Source organism: Aspergillus chevalieri, chromosome 4 (genome assembly GCF_016861735.1).
Source record: "Aspergillus chevalieri M1 DNA, chromosome 4, nearly complete sequence".
NCBI lineage: Eukaryota > Fungi > Ascomycota > Eurotiomycetes > Eurotiales > Aspergillaceae > Aspergillus > Aspergillus chevalieri.
The window spans coordinates 3,410,544-3,423,731 of record NC_057365.1 but is presented as its reverse complement, the minus strand read 5'-3'; the positions used below and the strand labels follow the sequence as shown (position 1 = coordinate 3,423,731).

At 50.1% G+C, this 13,188-nt stretch overlaps 6 protein-coding genes across 6 annotated transcripts; 2 read left to right on the top strand and 4 right to left on the bottom strand.

Annotated features, from left to right (window-relative positions):
- Positions 1 to 514: 514 nt before the first annotated feature.
- On the bottom strand, positions 515 to 4,335 carry pkcA (protein kinase c; the record flags this gene model as incomplete). The annotated part of the gene is made up of 9 exons (XM_043279505.1): positions 515 to 576; positions 636 to 1,041; positions 1,097 to 1,298; positions 1,351 to 1,906; positions 1,964 to 2,389; positions 2,463 to 2,858; positions 2,923 to 3,498; positions 3,553 to 3,819; positions 3,900 to 4,335. 9 exons carry the CDS (start codon positions 4,333 to 4,335, stop codon positions 515 to 517), a joined length of 3,327 nt encoding a protein of 1,108 aa, XP_043137178.1.
- Positions 4,336 to 7,118: 2,783 nt separating this feature from the next.
- On the top strand, positions 7,119 to 7,602 carry ACHE_41219A (putative eukaryotic translation initiation factor eIF1a-like protein; the record flags this gene model as incomplete). Its single annotated transcript, XM_043279504.1, has 2 exons — positions 7,119 to 7,429; positions 7,494 to 7,602. 2 exons carry the CDS (start codon positions 7,119 to 7,121, stop codon positions 7,600 to 7,602), a joined length of 420 nt encoding a protein of 139 aa, XP_043137177.1.
- A 71-nt stretch (positions 7,603 to 7,673) lies between these two features.
- On the bottom strand, positions 7,674 to 8,984 carry alg3 (dolichyl-P-Man:Man(5)GlcNAc(2)-PP-dolichol alpha-1,3-mannosyltransferase; the record flags this gene model as incomplete). The annotated part of the gene is made up of 3 exons (XM_043279503.1): positions 7,674 to 8,276; positions 8,336 to 8,859; positions 8,921 to 8,984. 3 exons carry the CDS (start codon positions 8,982 to 8,984, stop codon positions 7,674 to 7,676), a joined length of 1,191 nt encoding a protein of 396 aa, XP_043137176.1.
- Positions 8,985 to 9,490: 506 nt separating this feature from the next.
- On the bottom strand, positions 9,491 to 9,904 carry ACHE_41217S (uncharacterized protein; the record flags this gene model as incomplete). Its single annotated transcript, XM_043279502.1, has 1 exon — positions 9,491 to 9,904. The coding sequence occupies one exon, from the start codon at positions 9,902 to 9,904 to the stop codon at positions 9,491 to 9,493; it is 414 nt and encodes a 137-aa protein (XP_043137175.1).
- Positions 9,905 to 10,581: 677 nt separating this feature from the next.
- On the top strand, positions 10,582 to 12,008 carry ACHE_41216A (serine/threonine-protein phosphatase; the record flags this gene model as incomplete). The annotated part of the gene is made up of 3 exons (XM_043279501.1): positions 10,582 to 10,598; positions 10,657 to 11,953; positions 12,006 to 12,008. 3 exons carry the CDS (start codon positions 10,582 to 10,584, stop codon positions 12,006 to 12,008), a joined length of 1,317 nt encoding a protein of 438 aa, XP_043137174.1.
- A 174-nt stretch (positions 12,009 to 12,182) lies between these two features.
- On the bottom strand, positions 12,183 to 13,019 carry ACHE_41215S (cyanamide hydratase; the record flags this gene model as incomplete). Its single annotated transcript, XM_043279500.1, has 3 exons — positions 12,183 to 12,397; positions 12,459 to 12,746; positions 12,809 to 13,019. 3 exons carry the CDS (start codon positions 13,017 to 13,019, stop codon positions 12,183 to 12,185), a joined length of 714 nt encoding a protein of 237 aa, XP_043137173.1.
- Positions 13,020 to 13,188: the final 169 nt, after the last annotated feature.

Here is a 13,188-nt window from a genome sequence, read left to right as displayed (position 1 = left end):
CGGATTCTATTGAAATGCAAGACTGCGTTGAGCGTTGAGTGTTTGTCCAGTTCTCGGTTAGTCCTATGAATGACTCGAGTTCGATAGAATTAAGATGAAAGGTGGTAATGATAGAGGAAGAGCTGGAAAAGCGAGTTGAAGAGTAGTGAAGGAGGGAAGGGAGATCGAGGATCAATCCAATATTCTATAATACCTTTACGATTCACGGTTCACCGTCTCTACTTTATCCTCTCTACCATATTAGGAGGCATCAAGAAGTGAAGTACAACAGACCCGGGAATTACATTGCTCTTTTTCATTACCATATCAAATCGGCGCATACTCACGCCGAGACTCAAAAGAGAAACTGTCATGGGTATGTCAAGCAGCGTGTCCAGTGCAATAAGATGAAGAAAGAACTATAAGAGAAAACATTTGTTTCAACGAACCCAACTTCTCTTTTGACATACACATAATCATAAACACAACAAAATAGAAGAAAGACGTTTCAAGCGGGAGGGGGGTGGTAGTAAGATTAAGCAAAGTCCGCAGTGTAAGAGAAGCCCCGGAATTCTTCTTGCATGGCCTGGGAGAGGACTGCGACGTTGTTAGTATAAAACTGAAGCTGACAAAAATTGGGTTGTATAGGGATTTACCTGATTGCACCGGCGTAAGAACCGGAGTAACACTGGTGAATTCCGTGTCGAAGTTGCTGGTATCGGTGGGGTTGCTGATGGTAGGCAGGAATGGCGGGGGTACACGCTTGTGGTAGATGTCATCCCAGTTGATGTTCCGGAAGAAAGCATGAGACATGACTTCCTGAGCATCCGTTGGTCCCGAACCGAGACGCAACTCTGGCTCACGGGTGAGCAGCTTCTGGAGGATCGAAACCGAGTCACGAGGCATGTGGATCGGGTACAGAGGCTCATCAGCGAGAATAGCGTCGTAAATTTCATCTTCGTCTTCACCACGGAAGGGAGACTGCTGGAGGAGCATCTGGTAGATGAGGACACCAAACGCCCACCAGTCAACAGCGCGGCCGTATTTCTTGTCCAGGAGAATCTGATTTGGGGTCAATAAAACTTGTCCATGGATATGATAACCCGTATTGACTTACCTCAGGAGCCATAAACTCAGGAGTACCACAGAACGTGCTGGTGGTACAGCCATACCACATGTTCTCCTTACAGAGACCGTAGTCTGCAATCTTAATGTGACCATCCAAGGTGAGAAGAATATTATCCAGCTTCAAATCACGGTAGATAACACCGTTCTCGTGGAAATACTTGAGAGCCAGGCAGACTTCCGCGGCGTAGAACCTATCAGCATATTAGCTTCCATCCCTTTCATTAACTATTGCATGAGCCTTACTGTGCGCGCTTCAAACCAAACTGGCCTCGTTGAATGTGCAGCATCAGGTCACCACCACTGATGTACTCCATGACAAAGTACACACGGGTCTCTGTCTGAAAACAGGCGTGAAGGTTCAGCAAGAAGGGGTGACGTTCCTTGTTAGCAACCAAGAAGACGCGCTTCTCAGACTTGGTGCTTTCCACTTCGTCGTTCTCGATGATGAACTCCTTCTTCAACACCTTGATGGCATAGAGCTTCTTGGCACTCTTCGTCTCCGCCAACATCACCTTACCGAAGTTACCCTTACCAAGCACAGCAAGGAAGTTGAAGTGGTCCAGTCCAATCCGAACCTTGGGTTGCGCTGAAGGAATGTCTTCCTTAACAGGGACCGGCGGTTGCATTACAGGAATAGGCTGTTGCGGCGAAGGCATGCCATACGGTGAGCCGACCTTTTGCATTGCTTGTGGCGGAGGCATAGCTTGCTGTTGATAAGAAACATAGGCAGAGGGATCGTACGGCGCGTGAGAGGGCGGCTGCGGCTGTGGCGGCGGCTGTACTGGGCGACCCATGTCGACTGCAAAGCCATGCATTAGTATTATCTTGCTATCGACCAAGTTCGAAGAAGGCATACCTGGAGGCTGCTGAGGAGAACGCAACCCTGTTGCTGCCGCGGCAGCTGCGGCGGCAGGACCTGCTGTGGGCGTGGTCCTTAGGGGCATCTGTTGCCGCTGGGCAACGGCAGTTGGTGACTGTGGTGGCATATACGAGTTAGTGGCGGCGCTCACAGCTTCGGCAGAAGCCCGTCTAGGGGGTGGTCCCCCGTAAGGGCCCTCGACTGGCTTTTGTGGGTATGCAAGTGCTGCGTTATCTTGGGGGGCTTGAGGCGGGCCGCCTGGTCGAAGGGTGCGGCCGCTGAGACCGGAACTAACAGATGTTGATTTGTTGTGATTCTTTGCACGAATCAGTGTCTCCAAGATCTGGTTCGCTGCCTCCATGGACATGCCACAGAAGTCAGGTACCAAATGCGTGCAATGAGCGTGGCAGGCGAGACCGCATTCTAGAAGAAAAAAAGCGAAAGGGGTCAGTGGTCTCTCGTGCCTCTGTCACAATTTCTCCATGGTTCCAAATACCTGAGCATCGCTTGGCACTCTTGCGTCCAAAGGGAAGCAAATAACCGCAGTGGCAACACCAATTAGCCGAGATGTTGGCAAATCCTTCGAAACGATGAGGGATACGGTGGTTGATCTTCTCCTCGTCGGGATCGGTCTCGTAGTTGGCCTTGCTGATACATTTGGTGACGACCTTGGGATAGCACTTGCGATGACAGGTATACTTGCAATCGGCACACTGCATGCCGGCAGCATATTTTAAAAAGTCGCCGCAAAGAGCGCAACGCATGATGTTGTAGAATTGCTGCGTGACGAACTTGTGTCCTTGCTTCTCGTGGACTTCTTCCTTCTTCTGACGGACGGCACCTTGACGGTTCAATCCGATATCGAATGGTCGTCGATCCTTCAATTGTTTGGCTGCATATAGACATCAGTAACCAACTATCGCAGAGGAACATAAGGCTCAAATCCCGACACTTACCGAAGCTCATTGACAGATGAATCCGGCCAACAGGCTCCAATGCAAACCAAGAATCGACCATGACATGGCTTGTTGAAGGACCGCCAGCACCCCCTTGACTTTGCCCTGCGGCGACAGTTGGCCCTGCCGGACCTGGGTTCTGGGGAGATCCTAGGGCAGCGGAAGGATCTGGTCGCGCCGTCGAGCTACCGTGTTCCATCTTGTCGGCAGATACCCAGCCGGAGGCGTTGAACTCGGTCTCGATTTTCTTACGACGCATTTCTTCTGCGATATCCGATATACGAACCCAAAGCATACCGATTGGCGTAGGTCGATCCCCGGATTTATCGTACACCGTTAATTCGATTTCATTGGCTTTTTCGATATCGATGCTGAAGGCTTCATCCTGCCACCTGTCTGACCGGGTCGCCCTCGTTCTCGCTTTAATGGCGTCTTCGACTTTAAGAACAACGAATGTTTCCGGACCACGAGAGAATCTGGAGCTTGCCGCATGATCGACATCCTTGACAGCCTGGATGCGCATCGTCAACAGACCCGTCAAGGGTTTGCGCATGTTGGGGGTGCTAAGACTTTCATCTGGTCACGGGTCAGTGTTCGTCCATTTCCATCCAAGACGAGAAGAATTCATACCGTCGGGGGTATCCGAAGATTCAATGTCGACATGGAGGTCTTCGTATCGCTTAAGTGCTTGCTTGAGCAATTGGATTTTCTGGTTGCTTTCAATCCGTCGACCCTCTGCATCGGCGCGACTCTTCCTATCCCCTTCATCTTGATAGAGACGGACCATCTTCTCAATACCGGCTTTGTATTGCTTTTCGACACTCAACTTGAATTCGAGCTGGGACAACATGAGTTGGATCTTCGGACCGAGATACTGCGTGTCATATTTGATCAAGTCTGCACGACAATGAACAATCAATTAGTCTTCTTCCAAACCAATGTATCCTCTTGCTTAGGACCCCAGTAAGGTGACGTACCAAGCTTAGTGTAATTCGGCCTGGCCTTGGGCACCGGGGCAAACGGACGGGGATCAGAAAACGGAGCGCCCGATGGCATGGAGCCTGCTCCTCCTTGCGGAAAGCCACCAGCAGCATCATCGTATTCCTCATTCCCCCCGTAGCCATAATCTTTCGGAGGAGGTACGGGTCCCGAGGCAGCCGGATTCCCTCCGTACGGATGACGGCTTTCGGTGGGGGAACCGCCACCATCGTGCTCGATTCGACGGATCTGAAGCTCTCTCATCTTCTCCTCCAGGTAGGCGATATTTTTCCGGCCATCGCGGATGTTCGCGTCGACTCGTTGTTGGACGAGGGGGTTATCGGTGGACTGCCGCATGTTGGTCGCAGCGGTGATGAGGGCCTTTTCCCTCTCGATCTTGCGATAGACCGAGGCAATGAGCTCGTCCCCGTCCATTTTGGCGATTTAGTCACTGACTGGGGGTTATCGTTATTGTCGTGACTGATAGCTGTAATTGTAGTTTAACGGTGGGGCGATCGAAGGGAAAGGGAGGCTCAATAGCGAAGGAGTCGGAGGAGGGCGTTGTATGTACCGCAAAGCCGATCCTCGGAACACAGATGACAGCTCGATAATGAAATCAAACCTTTTTTTCTCCCTTGCCTCTAAATAAAGAGAAGAAGAGATTAAAACAAAGTAAAATAAAGCGAAAAAGATGCGTGTGGGTGAGTGGAAAAAGGGTGTTGTGGGAAGAAGTGTCGCGGGGCTGTCGGTCTCTAGTACTCACGGTGTCTTGTTGTTGACAGGTGCAGGGGAGGAGTGGGTGGAAATGAAACAGGCAACGGGCGACCACCACCACAACCACAACGAAAGAAATTATATTATATTATATTATTATGAAGGACGAAGTGGATTGAAAAAGAGAGAAGAGGAGAGAGAAAGAGACAAGAAAAATGTGAGACACTGGGCCGTTGAATAACGAACCTTCTTTTGAGGGGAGATTCCGGTCCGATTCTGCCCAGGGATTTTGTTGTGTTGTTATTGTTGTGGGTGTTTGCGGTTATTCGTCCTGGAGAATTGTTTGTTTCGCCTCTGAAGCAGAGTCTGTCTCTATACTTCTCGTCTAATATTCCTCTCGTCTAAAGGAATGCCCCGGGGGTAGAAAAAAAAAAGAATTTGTCCCAGACGCAGAAAGTATCCCAATCCAGATACCGCCTACACCACACTGCTCTTTACGGTCAATGTTAGGCACTGCAGTGTACAGACAGAGGGATGGATTAGGTTATCAGGCCGATCAGGCTGATTTATTGTGGCTCTGAAAAATAAGAAGGGAAAAAAAAGGGAAAAGAAAAAAGCTTGACAGGGGCTATGAATGCCTGTTCGCGAATGGAATCATACTACTATGGAGTACACACTACGGAGTACACCGAGGGAGCGAGGACAAGTCAGATACAGCTATGCAGTTATATTGCTAGCGAATGATGATTGCTTGCAAAACATTAGACGACGGAACGGTTCCGGCTGCTGCCCTTGTTGCCCGGTTGCCCGGTTGTTGAATGACCCTCTATTAATGTCATTGAACGCCCGGAAAAATAAATAGGAAGACCATGGAATGGTCTCGACATTGACTTCAATCCAGAGGTACAACGCCCAAGTCCGTCCGGTTTCCAAAGGAATACCCAACCCACCTTGACGGAAGATAGACAGACACGGACTCAATTGGGCCACGGTGATATCTCTCGTCATCATCGACTTACAACCCTGTCAATGGCACCGCCACATAGGTGTCTCAACCTACGGTCTTTTCCGCCACGAGATTGTCTGGATCTGCAAAACATCCCGAGAGACAGCTTCCATTGGCTGAGGAGCATCTCGGGTCGAGTCCTCCAACTGTCGGGTGGGTTCCGGGGCGCACGAGAGCTGAGCTGAACCTGGATTCTTCATGCAGCCGAGTTGTCAGCGCAGCAGTATCCCTTGCGACATACAACCATGTCGGAACTAGGGTCATGTGCGCTGTTGGAAAGACAATGTGCATACTATGTATGTACAAGATAGGATGTTTGACTCCTGACATCACGAGTGTGGAAATTGTTGAGAACTCAAAATTTACAAAAGGCTTCATCCATCTTGAACACATCCAGACCACAGAAGCCGTCATTGCGCAGTGTCATCCCGTCTCGGTATCAGAACCCTATAGGGTTGTCTCGTGCAGAGCACTCGATGCAGTCTGCAAGGATTCCCTGTACAATCCAATGCACGATCCCCCGAATTGAGCAAATGATCCCAGCTTGCATTATCGCATTATCTTAAAGTTCCTGGTAAGGCCACTTGTAGACGCAAGGGCAAACAAACGGCAGTGTTATGTACTGGCAAGATTTGCTCTCTGCAGGAAAAGTTGCAAGGATCCTTCAAGGTGAAGCTAACATTGCTGGACTTGATAATGGCTGATCTATTCTCGCCCAATATCTCATCGGCCACACCAGCTTCTTTCTCAAGGTCTTCTCTTCCTTCTCAATCATAGCTCTAATAATTGAATCCAAGTCTTTGGGTTTGGTTATCTCACAAACAGTATCCCCAAGCTTGTCCCACATGAAGATGCGGTCTTTTGACTGCAACATAACGCAGATCTCGCCAGTCTCTTGTGGTGTGCATCACGAATCGAGGATATTCTAAGCCGTATTTCCTCGCAGTGAATGGACCTTCCCACTCCCGTTCTTCTCATGGACCGCTAAAGCCAACTTTATACACATTAATTGTCCAGCCTTCGTGGACTCTGGACTATGGCTTTCTATGCGTTAGGACGTTACTGGACGCACAATATATAGGGCCACTTGCAATTGGAATCACGATCGTAGACGAGTCAACGGTACTTCTGTTCAAGAGATGCTTAGCTGAGAGGATGGGAAACTATACATTGTACGCAGGGGACGTCATTACTGCTGGTCGACGTCGCAAACATTTATTGATGTAGTAACTATAATTCAGGTACAACAAAATAATACCTTCTCTATTGGCACCTGTATTTGAAGAATGACCTCGTAGTAGTATGCGGTTTAGATCTAGAAGACACCCCACGGTCCCGCCGCTCGGAAGAAATTCTGGGACAAGCTAAAATTTCTCTACCTTCACCACTACCCTCTCATCTCCCCAGACAAACAACAACAGAAACAATACCTGTATTCTAACACTACACTTCAAATCCATACCCTCAACTTCCCAACTCACAACCCTAATAAAACACCATGGCTCCTCCCCGCCGAAAAGTCCTCGCAACCGCCGAAGAAACCCTCACCCCACCAGACGAACTATCGCAAGGCCAGACCATTGCGAAGGTCATCAAAGCCACCGGAAAAAACATCTACCAGGTCGAATTTCCCTCGAAAGAATCCGTGCTGGTGGAATTACCTGCTCGCTTTCGGTCTACTATCTGGATGAAGCGGGGGTCGTTTGTTGTCGTTGATACGAATGCGCTCGAGGATCGGGATAATAAGCTGCAAGGCGAGATTGTGAATATTGTGAGGGATGAGAAGGCTTGGCGGAAGGCGCCGTTTTGGTGAGTTTTACCGGGACAATGGATGGAGAGGGATGGTTTATGCTAATGGGTTATGATCTACTAGGCCCGAGGAATTCGCCAAGCAGCCTGTCGCAAGGAATGAGGATTCGGACGATGAAGAAGAGGAATCGAACGTCGGCAAGATGCCTTCATCCGACGAGTCTGACGCATAATCGACCCAATATCTACCGCATTGAACGACACGAAAGATTTTATTTTTGAAAACTACAGGATAGCGAAGGGCTCATTGCGTGTGAACTTTGGCTTTGCCGTCAGGCTTTTGATGCTGAGCATCAAAGGCCCTGGACCCATTCGCCAAAACACCAAGCACCTGAGCAGCAAGCGAGAGAACAACGACGAGGGAACTGGCGTTGGTGCTGGGATACGTATTCCAAGCCCATTCCTGCAATGCCCACACTGCGTATATCAACACGGGGTGGAATCCACCTCTCCAAAGCAGGAAGGGTGTTGCCCAGGCAAGATAAGCAAAGAATTGGTAATGCAGGGACCTTGCGCAGAACAATCCAATCGCGAGAGATGTCAACATAACCGTCATGATGAATGGTTTGGAGAGCACCACTCTGTGTTGGCGTCCCTTGATTGTGCTGCGGATGAATCCGAACAAGTTGGAACCTGATGGTTTCAGCCAGGTTGTGGAAAAGAAGGCAGTCAAGAGGACGGCGTGTAGCGCTAGAAGACCCAGCGAGAAGTTCTTAGATAGGAAGACCTCTTCACCCACGAACCTCCAATTGACCGTCCATTTGAACATGAACTGCCTAGTCAGTTCAAACGCGCGCGAGGCGTATCCAACAGGGTCTGCTTGGATAAAGGGAATGGCCAGCAAAACCTGTACCATTCCCGTCAGCCATAGAGCACATGGAAGTAGACCCCAAGGCAAAGACGTACCTGGACAAGCACTGCTATAATCCCTAGTCTAATACTCGGCAACAAACCTAGACTGAGCACCGTGACAGTTGCAATCGCAGGCGCAAGTAGCAACATGGTCATCTTAATCCCAACGCCCACCGACCAAACAACCACTCCGGCTGCCCACTTCTTATTAATAAGTAACAGAATAGCACCCCACATAGCCAGCGCTGCGACGCCATCGTTAAACAGCCGCAGCATAAAAATACTATGCAGCCGTTTCGAGAGCACAAGCAGCGGGAATAGATACGGCGGAGTCCCCGTTTGTCGATAACACGCCAACACCAACCCCAACACGGTGATATAGAGCAACCCGAACAGTATCTGACCGTAAAAGATATCCCGTCCTTGTTCGGTAAGATGGTAGAGAATGCTGTAGATGTATACGTGAGCGGCGGGATAGACGAGGGGTCCGGTCGAGCCCCTGATCAGGGTGTAATCGCGTTCGCCGGAGATGTACAGCGATACTTGTTGCATGTACGTTGTCCAATCGATTTCAGTATCTGTAGTGCGCCCAGATAGTTAGCGTGGTTGTTTACGACGATAGAATGCGCGAGGTCTCACATGGGACTTTCCAGATCACCAAGGCGCAAAGCAGGGCGTCGCCCAGGACGAAGAGAGGGCCCATCCATCTTGTGTGTCGCGGGTTGAAGAGGAGGTCGTATAATAAGCTCGTCAACGCCATTATGGCACGCGATCTGGCATGCTTGTCTGTAATCTCAAATTGCAGATGTTGCGTGTTGCCTCAGGCCGTGGGCCAATGGGGTTTATCCTTTTTCGGCTTAGCGCGTTTGTTTTGATATCACAACAGATGACAACCGGGGCTACGGAATACTGCAGACTTCGCCAGATTGATGGGTTGTATGAGATGTAATCGTTGATTGGTATGCAGGCATAATAACACAATAGCTGTCAATCGTAAAATGTTGCAGTGACTATCTGTACAGAAAATGATGGGATATAACGCTAGTACCCAAAAACAGACACCCTTTTTGACCCTCTAAACCAATTAGTCCTCATTAGAACCTTGCGAGTATAATAACTGTAAAATGAGACCAAATGCTTTTTTGTTCTTTCCCTCAAAATCCCGGTTAAGCCGTTTGTTTTTTTCCATCCATCGAAATGAACCGACCCTTAAAATTCTTCCCTCCCCTGCTGTTGCGAGGTATCCTTTTGATTCGAAAATCCTAATAGATCTCCCAAAACCCCACTGGGTTTAGGCACTGGACATTGTCTCCGGACGTGTTCCAGTTTCTCTGCTTCCGCCTCCATCTGGAAGAAAGTCGACACCTCTTCGTCGGCCGGTTGAGTCGTCGGGAATGATGTGTTCTCCCGATCGAGCATTTCTGCATCCTTCCTCCTCCGTCGCCTAATTCTCTGGACTTGTTGTCCATCTGCTGTGACCGTCATCTCAGAATCGGCAAGTGTGCGACGCGGGGCGGGGCATGGAAAAACGTGTGGTAAACCCACAACCACCAAAGAGGCTAGGAGGGTCGTGGCAAAAAGTGAGGCCGTCGACCGGGACCGGGGATGGAGGTGAGGCGGCATGATCAATTGGTGAGGAAAAGCAAAAACGGGAGTAATTGCGGTTGGAATTGCGTCGTTAGAGTAACATCGGAGGGTCTGTGTCTGTGTCTGTTGTGACGTACGATTAATGTGGAGGTCCAACCGGAAATTCGGAAAGATCACATACCTCAATGACAAAGCCAAAAGCAATTGATAAGGCCCTTAAATATAATCCATGGCCTCTCCAATTGAAGTGTGTATGTTTGGGGGCTGCGGCCGTTGAGCGATGCGGTTCCGCCGAGTCAAGTCAGACTTGCGAGAATTCGGCCTCGCCTTGGCGATCAGATCTAATCTTATCTACCGGCTACCTGATTGGCTGCGGCCCCGTCCAGACAGCACAGCGCGAAAGTCGTCTCGACGCGCGGGCAAAAAAAGAGCAAAAATAACATCATCTCTCCCTCTGCCATCTCATCTACTTCCATCATTTAAAGGACAGTTATAGCGGGGATCCGGTCGGGATATGTTCCAGACGAAGATGACTCTGCTTTTTCTCTACACCTAACGATTTCTTCTCCCTCTTGACTCTGCTGCGGGTGCTCTTCTTCCAAGCTCACTTGACCTCTCTCGCCCTTATCCAGGACCCACTGATCTTCTAACCCGCTCAGACGCCGACAGTCCCATTCTGTCGAGTACAAAACCGTTCGTTACATTGAATCACCATGAGCGACTTGGACGAGTGCGTTGCTTTATCTCTGATACCAGGGGATTGGAGGATGCTAATACCGGTTCTGTAGGGCGATCGCGCAACTGCGCGCCTGTCGTTTGATACCCGAAGCCCAAGTCCGAGAACTCTGCTACAAAGCGCGCGAGCTGTTAATCGAAGAAGGAAATGTGGTTTCGGTGGATGCTCCAGTTACGATCTGTGGAGATATCCACGGCCAGTTTCATGACTTGATGGAACTTTTCCGGGTCGGGGGCGACGTTCCCGATACCAACTACCTTTTCATGGGCGACTTTGTTGACCGCGGGTTTTACTCTCTCGAATCCTTCCTCCTCCTCCTTTGCCTAAAAGTCCGATATCCTGACCGTATGACCCTTATTCGTGGGAACCACGAATCGCGCCAGATTACAACCGTGTATGGTTTCTACGATGAATGCATTCGAAAATATGGCAGCGCAAATGTATGGCGATACTGTTGTGAAGTGTTTGATTACTTGGCGCTGGGCGCTCTCGTGTTGGGGGCAAGTTCTGAGCTGGAACCGTCTGTGTCGAACGTGGAGAGCACTCAAGCCATGATGCCGATTGACGACGGGGAGCTGGAAACCGAAGTCCTCAATTCCAAAGGAGAAGTCACCGTGAGCACCTACAGACGACGACAAAGATCGTCATCCAATACATCAACCGATTCGAGAAACATTTCCCCACCAAGAGACATCTCCGCTGCACCAGGTAACTCAAGCCAGGCACCATTGCGGTCCGGAGCCCCAGGCACAGGCGCATCAGGCTCCGGGTCTGGCAGCTACGGCAACACCAGCAGAACAGGTGCAGTCCTTTGCGTGCACGGCGGTCTTTCCCCCGCCATCGAGTCCGTCGACAAAATCCGCCTTATCGATCGCAAGCAAGAGGTCCCCCACGAAGGGCCCATGTGCGATCTCCTCTGGTCCGACCCAGACGAAATCGAAGGCTGGGGTCTCAGCCCTCGCGGCGCCGGTTTCCTTTTTGGCGGCGATATTGTCAAAGGATTCAACTACACCAATGACCTCTCCCTTGTTGCGCGTGCCCATCAGCTCGTCATGGAAGGGTACAAGGAGATGTTCGACGGCGGAATCGTTACGGTCTGGTCCGCCCCGAACTACTGCTACCGCTGCGGAAATGTGGCTGCGATTCTGGAACTTGGCGAAGATACGAGTAACGGCGGAACGGTGGCACGAAATAGTGGCGAATACGGACGGAGTAATGGTCTTTTGATGGGCTCTAATGGCGTCGGTTCTTCGGTTGTTAGTCCGGGGAGACGGTACAGGGTGTTTGAGGCGGCCGCGCAGGATACGAGGGGTATGCCGGCGAAGAAACCTGTTGCTGATTATTTCCTGGTGAGCTCCCTCTTTCTTTCCAATATTATAAAGCTGTACTAACGAATTGCAGTGATACCATTTTACGTTTATTTACGGCACTTGTGATTATGGTAGCGCATCATTTGTGTTTGACTCAGTAAAACAATATAAGTAAACTCACTTGCATTTACTTCGATTTATGAATGCCAAGATATTTATTCTTTCTCAATATACTTATGGCACATGTACCGATCTTTGGAAACTATGATTAAAACAATCCATCATACGGCTCCATCAGAGCATTGTGCTCGATATCATGCGGAAAGCTCTCACCCTCAGCGGTAGTATGGCACCAAGGCTTCAGCCCAATCTCCTCCCTCAACTTGCTCGAGAAGCACTTGGACCACTGGCGGCGCGGGTAATGGCCAGTAACATCCTTGACGGTGTCGGGATGGACATACTCTTTGTGAGCACCGACGTTATCTAGAGCCCGAAATCAGCACCCACTCCGTTCATACCATAAGAGGAGGGAATAATAACATACCAAACTGCGTAGCCAACTGAATCAACAACCCAACCGTATGAATCGTCCCAACACGGACCGAATCCTGATGCCGCATGACTGCCTCCGCCACGCTCTCAGCCTGCGGCGACGGAGCACCCTGTTCCTTGAGGACGTTCAGGGCCACGACACCACCGTAGATGTCAAAGGACATGAACACGTCGCGGGTGTACTTGTCGATAGTCCCAATGTCGTGGAACAGACAGGTGAGAAGCCAGGTTTCGTCGCTGAATTTCCAGGCGGGGAAGTGTTGTCTGGCGATAGCGAGGCCTGCGCAAACAAAGTATTAAACAGGGTAAAGCACAAATACGAGAGTTGAGGAAAAAGCGTACCGTAGTAGAAAACGCGCATGCTGTGGTTGAAGGTATGCGCGGGGAGCTCTGCCTTGGCGTACTCCAGGGCTGCTTTGGCGACCTGAGTGCCAGGGAGAGGCTTGTCTTTGACGAGCTGGGGAGTTGGAGCCTTGGTAGGAGCGAACCACTTGGGGTTGATGGGCACAGCTCCCCAGCCGTATTCTTCCACTTGGGCTGCTCTGGTGGACATTGTTTCGAATGGATTCAAGTGACTTGTGGGGGAAGTATTGAAGAAGTGGTGAAATACAAGCAGACATGGTGAGGATCCGAAGGGTATTTATACCTCTCGTGACGAGAATCCCCTGGATATAGTCCAGTCGACCGGCATGACGGCGTAGGAGCTGTGACATAGTTCGATA